The sequence below is a fragment of the Callithrix jacchus genome, chromosome 5 (genome assembly GCF_049354715.1).
Source record: "Callithrix jacchus isolate 240 chromosome 5, calJac240_pri, whole genome shotgun sequence".
NCBI classification, from domain to species: domain Eukaryota; kingdom Metazoa; phylum Chordata; class Mammalia; order Primates; family Cebidae; genus Callithrix; species Callithrix jacchus.
This window is the reverse complement of record NC_133506.1, coordinates 134,193,573-134,209,237: the sequence shown is the minus strand read 5'-3', so window position 1 is coordinate 134,209,237 and position 15,665 is coordinate 134,193,573. Positions and strand designations below refer to the sequence as shown.

The 15,665-nt window shown below is 57.4% G+C and overlaps 2 protein-coding genes across 19 annotated transcripts in view; one reads left to right on the top strand and one right to left on the bottom strand.

The window, feature by feature from the left end:
- Positions 1-5,022, top strand: part of DNAH17 (dynein axonemal heavy chain 17) — a 161,427-nt gene extending 156,405 nt beyond the window's left edge. For 7 of the 8 annotated variants that reach the window (XM_035301936.3, XM_035301933.3, XM_078374786.1 and 4 more), the window contains 5 exons: positions 326-508; positions 1,819-2,001; positions 2,341-2,484; positions 3,306-3,531; positions 4,621-5,022. In XM_035301936.3, coding sequence (XP_035157827.3) covers positions 326-508; positions 1,819-2,001; positions 2,341-2,484; positions 3,306-3,531; positions 4,621-4,868 — 984 coding nt within the window. In that variant the 3' untranslated portion in view covers positions 4,869-5,022. Of the gene's footprint in view, positions 1-325; positions 509-1,818; positions 2,002-2,340; positions 2,485-3,305; positions 3,532-4,620 lie in introns of those variants that run through there. The other variant, XR_013536049.1, reaches the window with a different exon arrangement.
- The window catches only part of PGS1 (phosphatidylglycerophosphate synthase 1), a 51,017-nt gene continuing 39,499 nt past the window's right edge, over positions 4,148-15,665 (bottom strand). For 2 of the 11 annotated variants that reach the window (XR_008481729.2, XR_013536052.1), the window contains exons 10-12: positions 15,343-15,509; positions 6,792-6,870; positions 4,148-4,713 (exon numbers count right to left, since the gene is read on the bottom strand). The gene's annotated coding sequence lies outside the window, so the exon portion shown is untranslated. The remainder of the gene's footprint in view (positions 4,714-6,791; positions 6,871-15,342; positions 15,510-15,665) is intronic. The other 9 variants (XR_008481732.2, XR_013536051.1, XR_008481731.2 and 6 more) reach the window with 5 other exon arrangements.

The window sequence follows — 15,665 nt, the reverse complement described above, 5'->3', positions numbered from 1 at the left end:
CGCACACCTGGAGCAAGAACCACGCAACCAAAATAGGACAGCATGAGCAACGTGCCTCACTGGAAGAAGCGCAAGGCTGATACAAGCCACATATATTTTTTTATTAAAGAAAAGAAAAATGCAGCCTCAGGGAAGGGGGGAATGGATTTTCCTTTATGTCGCTGGGAGCGTAGCGGGCAGCCCACAAACGAGGGTGGGAAACAAGTGGGATCTGTACAGAGGGCAAGATGTGGGTGGAACATTCTGGCAGGGAACACTTAACGAACAGGACATGGGTTTCGGCCTGCACAGCTTTGCCTCTGCTTACAAACCGCCCTCTTTTCAGGGTTACCATGAATACATCGATGAGAACCTGCCCCCTGAGAGTCCCTATCTGTATGGCTTGCACCCCAACGCAGAGATTGGCTTTCTGACGGTCACCTCGGACAAGCTGTTCCGTACCGTCCTGGAAATGCAGCCCAAAGAGACCGACTCGGGGACTGGCACAGGGGTGTCCCGCGAGGAGAAGGCAGGAGCTTGAAAACCCGCTCCCAACCCAGAGGAAGGGGAGGATCTTGAACCGGGGAGGGGTCGCAGGGACTGGCGGCAGCGCCAGGGAGCTTGCTGGTGAGGCACACTGCCCCAGCTCGGGGCTTGGGCATCAGAAACCCTAGGGTGTGGCCCATAGGCTGCTCAGCAGGTCCCCAGGTGCGGCAACTGCAGACTTCGGGTGAGGGGGCATGGGCAGACAGAGGGATCCTCGGGGGGTGTGGGTGAGGCCCAGCCCTGCGCCCTGCAGTCTTCCAGCTTCCCCAGCTGAGCACCGGGGAGGGCACCGGCCATTCCCCACCAGGACAGCTGGACAGACTCGAGGGCAGGGGCTCCAGAGCCGCTCGGTGGCTGTGACCACAGGTCCTGTTGCCGCTTGAAGGATTGGAATGGCTCAGGGATGCCAGGGCTCTGAACAAATTCTAACCTCTCTGGGTACCTCTGTGCCACCTCCTGGGTACCTCTGCAATTTATTTTTTTGAGATGGAGTCTAGCTTTGTCGCCCAGGCTGGAGTGCAACGATATGATCTCGGCTCACTGCAACCTCCGTGCCTTCTGGGTTCAAGCAATTCGCCTGCCTCAGCCTCCTGTGGGAATACAGGCGCCCACCACCACACCCAGCTAATTTTGTTTTTTGGTAGAGACAGGGCTTCACCATGTTGGGCAGGCTGGTCTTGAACTCCTGACCTCAGGTGACAAACCCGCCTTGGCCTCCCAAAGTGCTAGGATTACAGGTGTGAGCCACTGCGCCTGGCCTGCACTTCTTAATAGATTATGGAAAAGCTCTATTACGTATTAGCTGCTAAGTACCAGGCTTCCCGGTAAACAGGCTGAATTCTTGACGTGGACCCTTATTGCTGTTAGGTCCAGGACCTTCTCTTAGTCTAATGACTGAAGTTAGAAACTGAGAGGATGGTGCAGGTGACCTCTGTGAGCCTCTCCTTGAGAAGGTGTGACTGGCATGGTCCCTAGAGAAAGCCCACATGAAGGACAAAGTTGTAATCCCTCAACTGCTGGCTAAACCCAGTGCACGGGAATGAACGTCTGCAGGCCTAAGGAGCCCACGGCCACAGCTGCAGGGCCTTGCTGATGACATCAGAAGGCCACGGCTCCCTTCCCTTGTCAAATGTGTGACTGCACCCATGACCCTGTGCTTCTGGCGGCTCCACTTGTCTCTTCCCTCCTCTCCAGGACTCAGGGCTGGGAACATTCTGGGCGGGCTTCCTGACCCTGCAGCCGGTGGGGCAGGCTCCTTGCAGTGACGGGGGCTGTCTGTGAACTGGCTTACAGGTGAAGGCTGTGCTGGAGGACATCCTGGAGAAGATTCCAGAGACTTTCAACATGGCTGAGATCATGGCAAAGGCAGCTGAAAAGACCCCCTATGTGGTAGTCGCCTTTCAAGAATGTGAAAGAATGAACATCCTGACCAACGAAATGCGCCGCTCACTGAAGGAGCTGAACCTAGGGCTGAAGGTAAAATGGGTTGGTCAGGCCCCAGGGACATGGCTTGGTGGCAAAACCAGCAGCAACACAGGCCTCTGGCAGCCTGAGCCAAGCATGGGCTACGGGGTCAGCACGTCACTGCTCCCTCTCCAGAGCTCTGGCCGTTCCAGAACAAGCCCCGGAGCTCATCTAGACTGTTCCCTAGCAGGAAGCACTCCAGAGGTCCTGAGGCAGGGCGTCTCCCAAGGCGCGGCACCAAGCCACGCTGTTGACAACTCGTGACATGCACTAAGGCTGATGCTCTCCAGGGCCCCAGGAGTGGGCAAAACAAGGCCCAGCCCAGGGCTCCCCACACCGTCTGTCTCCTAGGGAGAACTGACCATCACGACCGACATGGAAGACCTGTCCACGGCTCTCTTCTATGACACCGTGCCTGAGACGTGGGTGGCCCGGGCCTACCCCTCTATGATGGGCCTGGCAGCCTGGTACGCAGATCTGCTGCTCCGCATCAGGGTAAGTGCCGCTTTCTCTGAGAGGCTTCCTGACTTGAGACTCAGGGGCCAAGTGCCTAGGGCTCAGCACACTCTGAGGGAGCATGGCCCTAAGGGGCCCGGCCTCTGTCAGAGCAGGGCCAGAAGGGCCTAGCCCAGGCTCCTCACACGCCCTGAAGCCTTTCCTCCCAAAGGAGGAAAATAAGCCAGCCTGCAGTGAGAGCAGCTTCCATCAGCAGCTCCTCATGCGACACTCGAAGGGTAAGCTGCCCTCTATAAGGAGCAAGACAATGAAGGCAAGAGCCTCTTTGCGCTCCTAAGTTATCCACAAATGGGAAGCCATTCCCTTCCTGATCCTTCTCTTCCCATTCCCTCGTTTAAAATGGAGCAGACAGTGGCTGGGCATGGTGGTTCATGCCTGTAATCCCAGCACTTTGGGAGGCCAAGGCAGGGAATCACTTGAGGCCAGGAGTTCAAGACGAGCCTGGCCAACATGGCAAAACCCCATCTGTGCTAAAAATACAAAAAATAAGCTAGGCGTGGTGGTGCGTGCCTGTAATCCCTGCTACTCAGGGGGCTGAGACAAGAGAATCACTTGAACCCGGGAGGCTGAGGTTGTACCACACTGCACTGCAGCCTGGGTGACACAGTGAGACTCCATCTCAAAAAAAAAAAAACCAAAGTGCATCAGGGCAGGTGGCCAAGCTCCACAGCCCACCCTCCATCCACCACTCCCAGCTTGCTGAGCGGCCTGCGGAAGGTTCTGGCATGACCCCTGCTCAGAATGGCTGAGGCCCTGTCATTCCCTGCCCTCTCCTCTCAGCGGTTCGTGTGTCCTTGCAGGAACTCGAGGCTTGGACAACAGACTTTGCCCTGCCCACCACTGTGTGGCTGGCTGGCTTCTTCAACCCCCAGTCCTTCCTCACGGCCATCATGCAGTCCATGGCCAGGAAGAATGAGTGGCCCCTGGACAAGATGTGTCTGTCTGTGGAAGTGACCAAGAAAAACCGGGAAGACATGACCGCTCCCCCTCGAGAGGGCTCCTATGTGTACGGACTCTTCATGGAAGGTAAGGAGGGCCCTGGTCTGTCTGCAGAAGCTACCAGTTACCTGGCAAGAAGAAATACAACTAGCTCTTGGCAAAGACAGGCTGTTCAAGAGCTGTGGGGACAGTGGGAGAGCGGCACTCTCAGGGGCATCAGCCTGCAGGCCAGAGCCATGCTGATCCTAGAGAGGCGTGAGAGGATTCAGAGAATGTACAGGGGCCGTCTGCAGGAGACCAAAAACACCCATCCCAGGCCCCTGGCCTCTGGCCTCTGCTTTACTGTGAGAGCAGCTTTGACCTAATGAGAACCGCTGAAAAACTCAGCCTTTCCCGGCCATGGAGCAGTGAGCCCAGGCCAGAAGTGCATTTTGTGGCCACTCTGAGGCTCCAGGGCATGTGGGCTGGCCCTACGCCAGGTGCTCCTGTCCAAATCCCACCCACTCCCCAAGCTGCTGTGGCTCCTGGGGCACAGGGTTCCAGGAAAAAGAGGCGGGGGCACCCATTAGAAATGTGCCCCCAGCTCGCCCCGTCTGGCTCCCTCAACAGCTGACATCACCCCTTACCTGTGGGGGATCAGGGCCGGGCCAACAACAGCTCAGGCACCCCATTTCCCACATCACCAAAGATAAGCACAGCAGCAGCTGCTCTCCATGTTTATTTTGCAATTTCAGACAGGAAAGAGAAACATCATTAAATAGGGCGAGTAGAAATCAGAGTCCGGTTAAAGGCAAAGCATGTTTATATGCATAGATATATAATGACGCTGTGTATACACAGGGCAGACAGGACACATGAAGAGCAGGGAACTTTAATTTTTAGCTGGAGTTACGACTTCCTGCCACTGATATTAGGCTCACAGATGAGGCTCTTTTAAAACAGGTAGAACCCAAGGGCTTTAGCTGAGCTGTTCATGCACAGCAAGACACGGGTAGTTATGACATGCACGCCATCACCTCCGAGGGCCTCTGCTTAGAGCCATGGCATGTGGCCTGATGCCTTTTGGGGTGGAGCCCATCTCTGCAAAGGGCGGGGAACTCACCCTCCCTCACTTACTGGCAGTGTTCCAGACAGGACCCAGTCACCTCCCAACCCTCAGCCATGCCGTCCCCGCAGGGGCTCGCTGGGACACCCAGACCGGAGTCATCGCTGAAGCGCGGCTGAAGGAGCTGACGCCGGTCATGCCTGTCATCTTCATCAAGGCCATTCCTGTGGACCGCATGGAGACCAAGAACATCTATGAGTGTCCCGTGTACAAAACACGCATCCGCGGCCCCACCTATGTCTGGACCTTTAACCTGAAGACCAAAGAGAAGGCGGCGAAGTGGATCCTGGCAGCTGTGGCGCTGCTCCTACAGGTTTAGCTCGCTCCTGGGTCCTGCCTACAACTATTCTTTACAGGAACTGGTGGTGGTTTTTTGTTCTCTTAAATAATCAGGGTGCTTTGTAACCAAGCGCGTCTACACTAAACAGAGGGTGAAAAGGTGGGGCAGATTAAAGTGGAGCCACTCAGCCATACCCATCTGACGCCATTCTGTGCCTGATGGCCACTGCAGAGCTGGGAAAGGCCCCAATTCCCAGCAGCCAGAGGCAAGCAAACCCCAAATCCTGACTTGTCAGTGGGGCTGGGGCTAGGCAGTCATACCCTCTAGCCTGATGCTATGTGCAAACCCAGCTGCCAATGAGGGGACAGGGCATTTCCCCCAACGGAGCTGCTGCCTCCACACAGTCTCATCAGGCATTATTCCCTGTTCTCAAGAACACACTAAGTACCTTTTACAACTATGGAAACATACCCAAGCCCTTACCCAAAGAATCTAGAAGAACAAGCTGTTCCTACAGGTGCTATTTCTGCACAGCAGAATCACTTCCCTGCCCAGCGCCTGCTCTTTCTGAAACCACAGGGTACTCAGGGATCCCCCTCCCTCCCCCAGACAAGTGCGGCATCCCGGGTGCTCACAGGTGTCTCCCAGTCCTCTGTGGCAGCTCTTTTTCCTTCTGTCCACTGCCCTCAGCCCCACCATCAGTTCTTCCTGCCTCACCTGCAGATGGCAGTCACCCACGTGGACTGCAGGCTTGGACCAGCCAGGCCTCTCTACAGTGAACTGCAACCCTGGCATAAGGCAGGCAAGGTCCTTGTTCTTTGGACAAGTCCTGCAGCTTCTCTCTCCATGGTGTAAGTAGCTACAGAACAACCCTGAACAACTGCCCTCAAGCTGTGCAGAGAGAGGGCTCAGGAAAACAGCGGTGCCCTCCTCACTCCACAGCTGTGGGTGGTACTGGCAGAGAGGCCCTCACTGTTCTGAAATTGGAATGATTTTAGCAGATACTGAGAGCAGCAAGCTGGAGACCTGTAGGACTCTCTGTGGCTGTGCTGAAGCAGGAGATTGCAGCAAGGTGGCCAGGGCAGCTGTGTACAGGCACAAGGGAGAGGATTAACTAGACATCTGAGGGACAAGAGGAGGCAGCTGCAAACACCAGAAAAGATGGATCCCAGGGGACACAGACATAATCCTCAAAATTTTTTTGAGACGGACTTCAATGGCCCAATCTTGGCTCATTGCAACCTCTGCCTCTTGGGTTCAAGCGATTCTCCTGTCTCAACCTCCAAGTAGCTGGGATTACAAGTGCCCACCACCATACCCAGCTAATTTTTGTCTTTTTAGTAGAGATGGGGTTTCACCATGTTGGCCAGGCTGGTCTCAAACTCCTGACCTCAGGTAATCCACTCACATAGGCTTCCCAAAGTGCTGGGGTTACAGGCATGAGCCACCATGCCCTGTCTTCAACATTTCTTAGGCTTCAAAGGAAAGCAGGCGGGGTGCGGTGGTTCAAGCCTCTAATCCCAGCATTGCAGGATTACTTGAGACCAGCGTGGGCAACACAGTGAGACTCCATCTCTACAAAAATAAAAAATTAGCCAGGTACCGTGACTCATGCCTGTAGTCCCAGCACTTTGGGTGGCTTAGGCAGGTGGACCACCCAAGCTCAGGAGTTTAAGACCAGCCTGGGCAACATGACAAAAGCCTGTCTCTACCAAAAATACAAAGACTTAGCCAGGCATGGTGGAGCCCAGCTACTCGAGAGGCTGAGGCCAGAGGGGTGATTGAGCCCACGAGGTCAAACATGTAGTGAGCCGTGATCATACCACTGTACTCCAGCCTGGGTGACAGCAAGACCCTGTCTCAAAAGGGGGGAAGAAAAGGCAAACCTACCACCTACAAATACTGTTCTAAATTCAGCTTGACTTTCAAATTTTGCAAAAACATTTTTCCAAGTTTACTCACCTAAATCACGAGTTAAAAAGCATCTACAAAGTCCAAATTCTGAGGGTAACGGTTCACAACCATCTTAGGACCCAACAGGCTATCAGAGAGAGAAGAAAAACATCCCTCAAATCCTCCCTTCCTGGCATCCAAGGAATCCCCTTTGGGGCTGCAAGGAAGGAGGCAGTTTCAGCCTCCCTGGCCTGGCTGGGCCAATACCTCTGCTGGCCAAGAGGGGTCACTGCCGCCCTTCATGTCACCAGAGGAGATAAAGCTGCCAGGGGCCGCAGGGCAACTCACTTCAGTCCCTGGTAATAACCACAAAATGTGAGCTTTTACCATTTTGCCTTTAGATGCTGAAATAAAAGTAATCTATTCCACATGCACATGTTGTGGGTAGATAAAATTATCTCTAAACTTTCCAAAAGATGATTCGTGCTGAAGCTGCACTCCAGGGACAGGGAACACAGGGACTGAAGCGTGAAAACCCCGCACACCTGGAATGCCGTGAGGACGGTGGCAGCCGCCGCCTGAGGCTCTCTCTGCTGCTCCGGCTGCTTTGCAAAGTGAGGGAGCCTTGGTCTGGGGAGCTCCTCAGGAGAACCTGCCTGGGACAGCCTCAAAGGTCATTAGCTGGGGCAGAGGGAGCAGCGGCGCGCTGCGGGAACAGCACTGCAGATTGCTTAAGCCCGGCTGTGGCACAATGTTTACTCTGGTCCCACAGAATCTGTAGGAATGCAAACTCTGTTTACAGAAAGCCTCTCTGCAAACAGAAACCCAGTGCCCCTGCACATTCCTTTGGCTCCTCTGTCTAATTGTCCCACAGGACACCCTAATAACTAGTTTGAACGCAAACAGCATTCACTGCTGTGCAGCTGCCCCAGGGCAGTGCGGCCAGGCTGCGCTCCACTTACCCGCAGCCACTGCAACTGCAGTCTGCCTGGCCTGAGACCAGGTGCCCCCGGCACTGAGCCCAAGCAGCCTTTCAGACCCCATGAAGGGTGACAGTGGCCGCTGCCAGCCCAGGAGGGAAAGGCCAGAAGCCGCTTCCAGAGGCAGAGTGCAGGGACTGAATCCAATCTCACTCCCCGAAAGGACAGGCTGCCATGCCCTGGAGCCCAGGAAGCTTCTCTCTATGCAAGGGTCAAGCACCTGAAGATAGGATTAGGCAGTGAGGTTGCGAAAGCGGCTGCTGGAGACACTGGGGGATGTGAGGAGCTGCCTTTATACATACACTTGACGTGTATTCAAAATCCCATGCTACTAGGTGACACAAAAATGTTTTAAGTAGATCCAATACAAATCAAGTTCATGGCCGGGCACGGTGGCTCACACCTGTAATCCCAGTACTTTGGGAGGCTGAGATGGGCGGATCACCTGATGTTGGGAGTTTGAGACCAGCCTGGCCAACATGGTGAAACCCTTTCTCTACTAAAAAAAAAAAAAAAATACAAAATTAGGCAGGCATGGTGGCACATGCCTGTAATCCCAGCTACTTGGGAGGCTGAGGCAGGAGAATCACTTGAACCTGGGAGGCAGAGGTTGTGGTGAGCCAAGATCATGCCATCGCACTCCAGCCTGGGCAACAAGAGTGAAACTCCGTCTGAAATAATAATAAAGTTCGTTCTTGAAAAAATCAGTTGTTAGGGAAAACAGTCACAAGATGTAATCCTTAATTGGACTTCAAGTCAAATAATTGAAAAAATTTAAAATGTTAAGGCAACTGGAACTGTGAACACCATCTAGGTACTTGATGATACTATGGGTACAGTAGTATCAGGAGGGTGCAGCAGTGTCAGGAGGGTGCAGCGGTATCAGGAGGGTGCAGCGGTTTCAGGAGGGTGCAGTAGTATCAGGAGGGTGCAGCGGTATCAGGAGGGTGCAGTGGGGTACAGGAGGGTGCAGGGGGTACAGGAGGGTGCAGTGGGGTACAGGAGGGTGCAGTGGGTTTCAGGAGGGTGCAGCGGTATCAGGAGGGTGCAGTGGGGTACAGGAGGGTGCAGCGGTGTCAGGAGGGTGCAGCGGTATCAGGAGGGTGCAGCGGTATCAGGAGGGTGCAGTGGGGTACAGGAGGGTGCAGCGGTATCAGGAGGGTGCAGCGGTGTCAGGAGGGTGCAGCGGTATCAGGAGGGTGCAGTGGGGTACAGGAGGGTGCAGCGGTGTCAGGAGGGTGCAGCGGTATCAGGAGGGTGCAGCGGTGTCAGGAGGGTGCAGTGGGGTACAGGAGGGTGCAGGGGGTACAGGAGGGTGCAGTGGGGTACAGGAGGGTGCAGCGGTGTCAGGAGGGTGCAGTAGTATCAGGAGGGTGCAGCGGTATCAGGAGGGTGCAGTGGGGTACAGGAGGGTGCAGGGGGTACAGGAGGGTGCAGTGGGGTACAGGAGGGTGCAGTGGGTTTCAGGAGGGTGCAGCGGTATCAGGAGGGTGCAGCGGTGTCAGGAGGGTGCAGCGGTGTCAGGAGGGTGCAGTGGGGTACAGGAGGGTGCAGGGGGTACAGGAGGGTGCAGTGGGGTACAGGAGGGTGCAGCGGTGTCAGGAGGGTGCAGTAGTATCAGGAGGGTGCAGCGGTATCAGGAGGGTGCAGTGGGGTACAGGAGGGTGCAGGGGGTACAGGAGGGTGCAGTGGGGTACAGGAGGGTGCAGTGGGTTTCAGGAGGGTGCAGCGGTATCAGGAGGGTGCAGCGGTGTCAGGAGGGTGCAGCGGTGTCAGGAGGGTGCAGTGGGGTACAGGAGGGTGCAGGGGGTACAGGAGGGTGCAGTGGGGTACAGGAGGGTGCAGTGGGTTACAGGAGGGTGCAGCGGTGTCAGGAGGGTGCAGTAGTATCAGGAGGGTGCAGCGGTATCAGGAGGGTGCAGTGGGGTACAGGAGGGTGCAGTGGGTTTCAGGAGGGTGCAGCGGTATCAGGAGGGTGCAGTGGGGTACAGGAGGGTGCAGCGGTGTCAGGAGGGTGCAGCGGTGTCAGGAGGGTGCAGTGGGTTTCAGGAGGGTGCAGCGGTATCAGGAGGGTGCAGTGGGGTACAGGAGGGTGCAGCGGTGTCAGGAGGGTGCAGCGGTGTCAGGAGGGTGCAGTAGTATCAGGAGGGTGCAGCGGTGTCAGGAGGGTGCAGTGGGGTACAGGAGGGTGCAGTGGGTTTCAGGAGGGTGCAGCGGTGTCAGGAGGGTGCAGTAGTATCAGGAGGGTGCAGCGGTATCAGGAGGGTGCAGTGGGGTACAGGAGGGTGCAGTGGGTTTCAGGAGGGTGCAGCGGTATCAGGAGGGTGCAGTGGGGTACAGGAGGGTGCAGCGGTGTCAGGAGGGTGCAGTGGGGTACAGGAGGGTGCAGTGGGGTACAGGAGGGTGCAGGGGGTACAGGAGGGTGCAGTGGGGTACAGGAGGGTGCAGCGGTATCAGGAGGGTGCAGCGGTGTCAGGAGGGTGCAGCGGTGTCAGGAGGGTGCAGTGGGGTACAGGAGGGTGCAGTGGGTTACAGGAGGGTGCAGCGGTATCAGGAGGGTGCAGCGGTATCAGGAGGGTGCAGTGGTATCAGGAGGGTGCAGCGGTTTCAGGAGGGTGCAGTAGTATCAGGAGGGTGCAGTGGGGTACAGGAGGGTACAGCGGTATCAGGAGGGTGCAGTGGTATCAGGAGGGTGCAGTGGTTTCAGGAGGGTGCAGTAGTATCAGGAGGGTGCAGTGGGGTACAGGAGGGTGCAGCGGTATCAGGAGGGTGCAGCGGTGTCAGGAGGGTGCAGCGGTGTCAGGAGGGTGCAGTGGGGTACAGGAGGGTGCAGGGGGTACAGGAGGGTGCAGTGGGGTACAGGAGGGTGCAGTGGGTTACAGGAGGGTGCAGCGGTATCAGGAGGGTGCAGCGGTATCAGGAGGGTGCAGTGGTATCAGGAGGGTGCAGCGGTTTCAGGAGGGTGCAGTAGTATCAGGAGGGTGCAGTGGGGTACAGGAGGGTACAGCGGTATCAGGAGGGTGCAGTGGTATCAGGAGGGTGCAGTGGGGTACAGGAGGGTGCAGCGGTATCAGGAGGGTGCAGCGGTGTCAGGAGGGTGCAGCGGTGTCAGGAGGGTGCAGTGGGGTACAGGAGGGTGCAGGGGGTACAGGAGGGTGCAGTGGGGTACAGGAGGGTGCAGCGGTATCAGGAGGGTGCAGCGGTATCAGGAGGGTACAGCGGTGTCAGGAGGGTGCAGCGGTGTCAGGAGGGTGCAGTGGGGTACAGGAGGGTGCAGGGGGTACAGGAGGGTGCAGTGGGGTACAGGAGGGTGCACTGGGTTACAGGAGGGTGCAGCGGTATCAGGAGGGTGCAGTAGTATCAGGAGGGTGCAGTGGGGTACAGGAGGGTGCAGCGGTATCAGGAGGGTGCAGTGGTATCAGGAGGGTGCAGTGGTTTCAGGAGGGTGCAGCGGTATCAGGAGGGTGCAGCGGTGTCAGGAGGGTGCAGTGGTATCAGGAGGGTGCAGTGGTATCAGGAGGGTGCAGTAGTATCAGGAGGGTGCAGTGGTATCAGGAGGGTGCAGTAGTATCAGGAGGGTGCAGTGGGGTACAGGAGGGTGCAGCGGTATCAGGAGGGTGCAGCGGTGTCAGGAGGGTGCAGTGGTATCAGGAGGGTGCAGTAGTATCAGGAGGGTGCAGTGGTATCAGGAGGGTGCAGTGGTATCAGGAGGGTGCAGTGGGGTACAGGAGGGTACAGCGGTATCAGGAGGGTGCAGCGGTATCAGGAGGGTGCAGTGGTATCAGGAGGGTGCAGTGGGGTACAGGAGGGTGCAGCGGTGTCAGGAGGGTGCAGCGGTGTCAGGAGGGTGCAGTAGTATCAGGAGGGTGCAGTGGGGTACAGGAGGGTACAGCGGTATCAGGAGGGTGCAGCGGTATCAGGAGGGTGCAGTGGTATCAGGAGGGTGCAGTGGTATCAGGAGGGTGCAGCGGTATCAGGAGGGTGCAGTGGTATCAGGAGGGTGCAGTAGTATCAGGAGGGTGCAGTGGGGTACAGGAGGGTGCAGCGGTATCAGGAGGGTGCAGTGGTATCAGGAGGGTGCAGTAGTATCAGGAGGGTGCAGTGGGGTACAGGAGGGTGCAGCGGTATCAGGAGGGTGCAGCGGTGTCAGGAGGGTGCAGTAGTATCAGGAGGGTGCAGTGGGGTACAGGAGGGTGCAGCGGTATCAGGAGGGTGCAGTGGTATCAGGAGGGTGCAGTAGTATCAGGAGGGTGCAGTGGGGTACAGGAGGGTGCAGCGGTATCAGGAGGGTGCAGCGGTGTCAGGAGGGTGCAGTAGTATCAGGAGGGTGCAGTGGGGTACAGGAGGGTGCAGCGGTGTCAGGAGGGTGCAGTAGTATCAGGAGGGTGCAGTGGGGTACAGGAGGGTGCAGCGGTATCAGGAGGGTGCAGCGGTGTCAGGAGGGTGCAGTAGTATCAGGAGGGTGCAGTGGGGTACAGGAGGGTGCAGCGGTGTCAGGAGGGTGCAGCGGTGTCAGGAGGGTGCAGTAGTATCAGGAGGGTGCAGTGAAGTACAGGAGGGTGCAGCGGTATCAGGAGGGTGCAGTGGTATCAGGAGGGTGCAGTAGTATCAGGAGGGTGCAGTGGGGTACAGGAGGGTGCAGCGGTATCAGGAGGGTGCAGTGGTATCAGGAGGGTGCAGTAGTATCAGGAGGGTGCAGTGGGGTACAGGAGGGTGCAGCGGTATCAGGAGGGTGCAGTGGTATCAGGAGGGTGCAGTAGTATCAGGAGGGTGCAGTGGGGTACAGGAGGGTGCAGCGGTGTCAGGAGGGTGCAGTAGTATCAGGAGGGTGCAGTGGGGTACAGGAGGGTGCAGCGGTATCAGGAGGGTGCAGTGGTATCAGGAGGGTGCAGTAGTATCAGGAGGGTGCAGTGGGGTACAGGAGGGTGCAGCGGTATCAGGAGGGTGCAGTGGTATCAGGAGGGTGCAGTAGTATCAGGAGGGTGCAGTGGGGTACAGGAGGGTGCAGCGGTGTCAGGAGGGTGCAGCGGTGTCAGGAGGGTGCAGCGGTGTCAGGAGGGTGCAGTAGTATCAGGAGGGTGCAGTGGGGTACAGGAGGGTGCAGCGGTATCAGGAGGGTGCAGTGGTATCAGGAGGGTGCAGTAGTATCAGGAGGGTGCAGTGGGGTACAGGAGGGTGCAGCGGTGTCAGGAGGGTGCAGTAGTATCAGGAGGGTGCAGTGGGGTACAGGAGGGTGCAGCGGTATCAGGAGGGTGCAGTGGTATCAGGAGGGTGCAGTAGTATCAGGAGGGTGCAGCGGTGTCAGGAGGGTGCAGCGGTGTCAGGAGGGTGCAGCGGTGTCAGGAGGGTGCAGTAGTATCAGGAGGGTGCAGTGGGGTACAGGAGGGTGCAGCGGTATCAGGAGGGTGCAGTGGTATCAGGAGGGTGCAGTAGTATCAGGAGGGTGCAGTGGGGTACAGGAGGGTGCAGCGGTATCAGGAGGGTGCAGCGGTGTCAGGAGGGTGCAGTAGTATCAGGAGGGTGCAGTGGGGTACAGGAGGGTGCAGCGGTGTCAGGAGGGTGCAGTAGTATCAGGAGGGTGCAGTGGGGTACAGGAGGGTGCAGCGGTATCAGGAGGGTGCAGTGGTATCAGGAGGGTGCAGTAGTATCAGGAGGGTGCAGCGGTGTCAGGAGGGTGCAGCGGTGTCAGGAGGGTGCAGCGGTGTCAGGAGGGTGCAGTAGTATCAGGAGGGTGCAGTGGGGTACAGGAGGGTGCAGCGGTATCAGGAGGGTGCAGTGGTATCAGGAGGGTGCAGTAGTATCAGGAGGGTGCAGTGGGGTACAGGAGGGTGCAGCGGTGTCAGGAGGGTGCAGCGGTGTCAGGAGGGTGCAGCGGTGTCAGGAGGGTGCAGTAGTATCAGGAGGGTGCAGTGGGGTACAGGAGGGTGCAGCGGTATCAGGAGGGTGCAGTGGTATCAGGAGGGTGCAGTAGTATCAGGAGGGTGCAGCGGTGTCAGGAGGGTGCAGCGGTGTCAGGAGGGTGCAGCGGTGTCAGGAGGGTGCAGTAGTATCAGGAGGGTGCAGTGGGGTACAGGAGGGTGCAGCGGTATCAGGAGGGTGCAGTGGTATCAGGAGGGTGCAGTAGTATCAGGAGGGTGCAGTGGGGTACAGGAGGGTGCAGCGGTATCAGGAGGGTGCAGCGGTGTCAGGAGGGTGCAGTAGTATCAGGAGGGTGCAGTGGGGTACAGGAGGGTGCAGCGGTATCAGGAGGGTGCAGTGGTATCAGGAGGGTGCAGTAGTATCAGGAGGGTGCAGTGGGGTACAGGAGGGTGCAGCGGTGTCAGGAGGGTGCAGCGGTGTCAGGAGGGTGCAGCGGTGTCAGGAGGGTGCAGCGGTGTCAGGAGGGTGCAGCGGTGTCAGGAGGGTGCAGCGGTGTCAGGAGGGTGCAGTAGTATCAGGAGGGTGCAGTGGTTTCAGGAGGGTGCAGTAGTATCAGGAGGGTGCAGTAGTATCAGGAGGGTGCAGTAGTATCAGGAGGGTGCAGTAGTATCAGGAGGGTGCAGTAGTATCAGGAGGGTGCAGTAGTATCAGGAGGGTGCAGTAGTATCAGGAGGGTGCAGTAGTATCAGGAGGGTGCAGTAGTATCAGGAGGGTGCAGTGGGGTACAGGAGGGTGCAGCGGTGTCAGGAGGGTGCAGTAGTATCAGGAGGGTGCAGTGGTTTCAGGAGGGTGCAGTAGTATCAGGAGGGTGCAGTGGGGTACAGGAGGGTGCAGTGGGGTACAGGAGGGTGCAGCGGTATCAGGAGGGTGCAGCGGTATCAGGAGGGTGCAGTGGGGTACAGGAGGGTGCAGCGGTATCAGGAGGGTGCAGCGGTGTCAGGAGGGTGCAGTAGTATCAGGAGGGTGCAGTGGGGTACAGGAGGGTGCAGCGGTGTCAGGAGGGTGCAGTAGTATCAGGAGGGTGCAGCGGTGTCAGGAGGGTGCAGTGGTTTCAGGAGGGTGCAGTAGTATCAGGAGGGTGCAGTGGGGTACAGGAGGGTGCAGTGGGGTACAGGAGGGTGCAGCGGTGTCAGGAGGGTGCAGTAGTATCAGGAGGGTGCAGTAGTATCAGGAGGGTGCAGTAGTATCAGGAGGGTATAGCAGTATCAGGAGGGTACCAGTGCTGTTTTGGTTAAGTCTGTGTTTTAGGGGAAGATAGCACGATATGCACATTATTTAGAAACATGGACAGGTGCACATCAGAATAAACCAGCCAAGGGTAGCTGCTTGGGGGAAGGGAGGGCAAGAAACGGCCAGTTTCTTCATCTTTTAGTACTGTTTTACTCTATTTGTACACATTCTTTAAAAGTAATTAAAATAACTAGGAAAGGCTACAAGATGAACTACACATTTTTTAAGAATGAGATTTAGCGGAGAACCTAGGTGGCCGGCGCTCAGGGGGCCCACGCTGCACTCACGTGGCACCAGCACTAGCACATGTGCAGCCACATGGGCCCTGGCTCATCTGGCTCCTCCCCCTTCCCCACAAGCCACCATCCAAAGGCCCAGTCATCCAAAGCACCAGTCACCCACAACATCCAGACCCAGAGAGCAGGGGCCTCGGAAGCCTGATCAGGCCCAGAGGGATCCAGAACACACAGGGCCACTGGGCAGAGCCCCACCTTTAATGGCAGCCAACTCCTGCCTGGACCTCCAGGCGTCAAGACAGTCCAGGGTTCCTCAGGTGACTGTGGGACCCCACCGGTGCCCCTGGTGAAGCGGCAGGCCCCTCCTGGGTGGGCAGAACGGGTCCTGTTACTCAACCTCCAGAGACTAGAAGGACGCATCTCTGTAACCACATCACAGAGACGTCAGTAAGGCGTCAAGGCAGCAGCCCGGGGTCTGGCTCCACCGACGCCCCACCCTGTGGGCTGCAGCTGGCCAGGGCAGCAAGCTAGAGCCGCTCTCACGAGCAACAGCGCTCCCCTATCCCACATCTACGTCT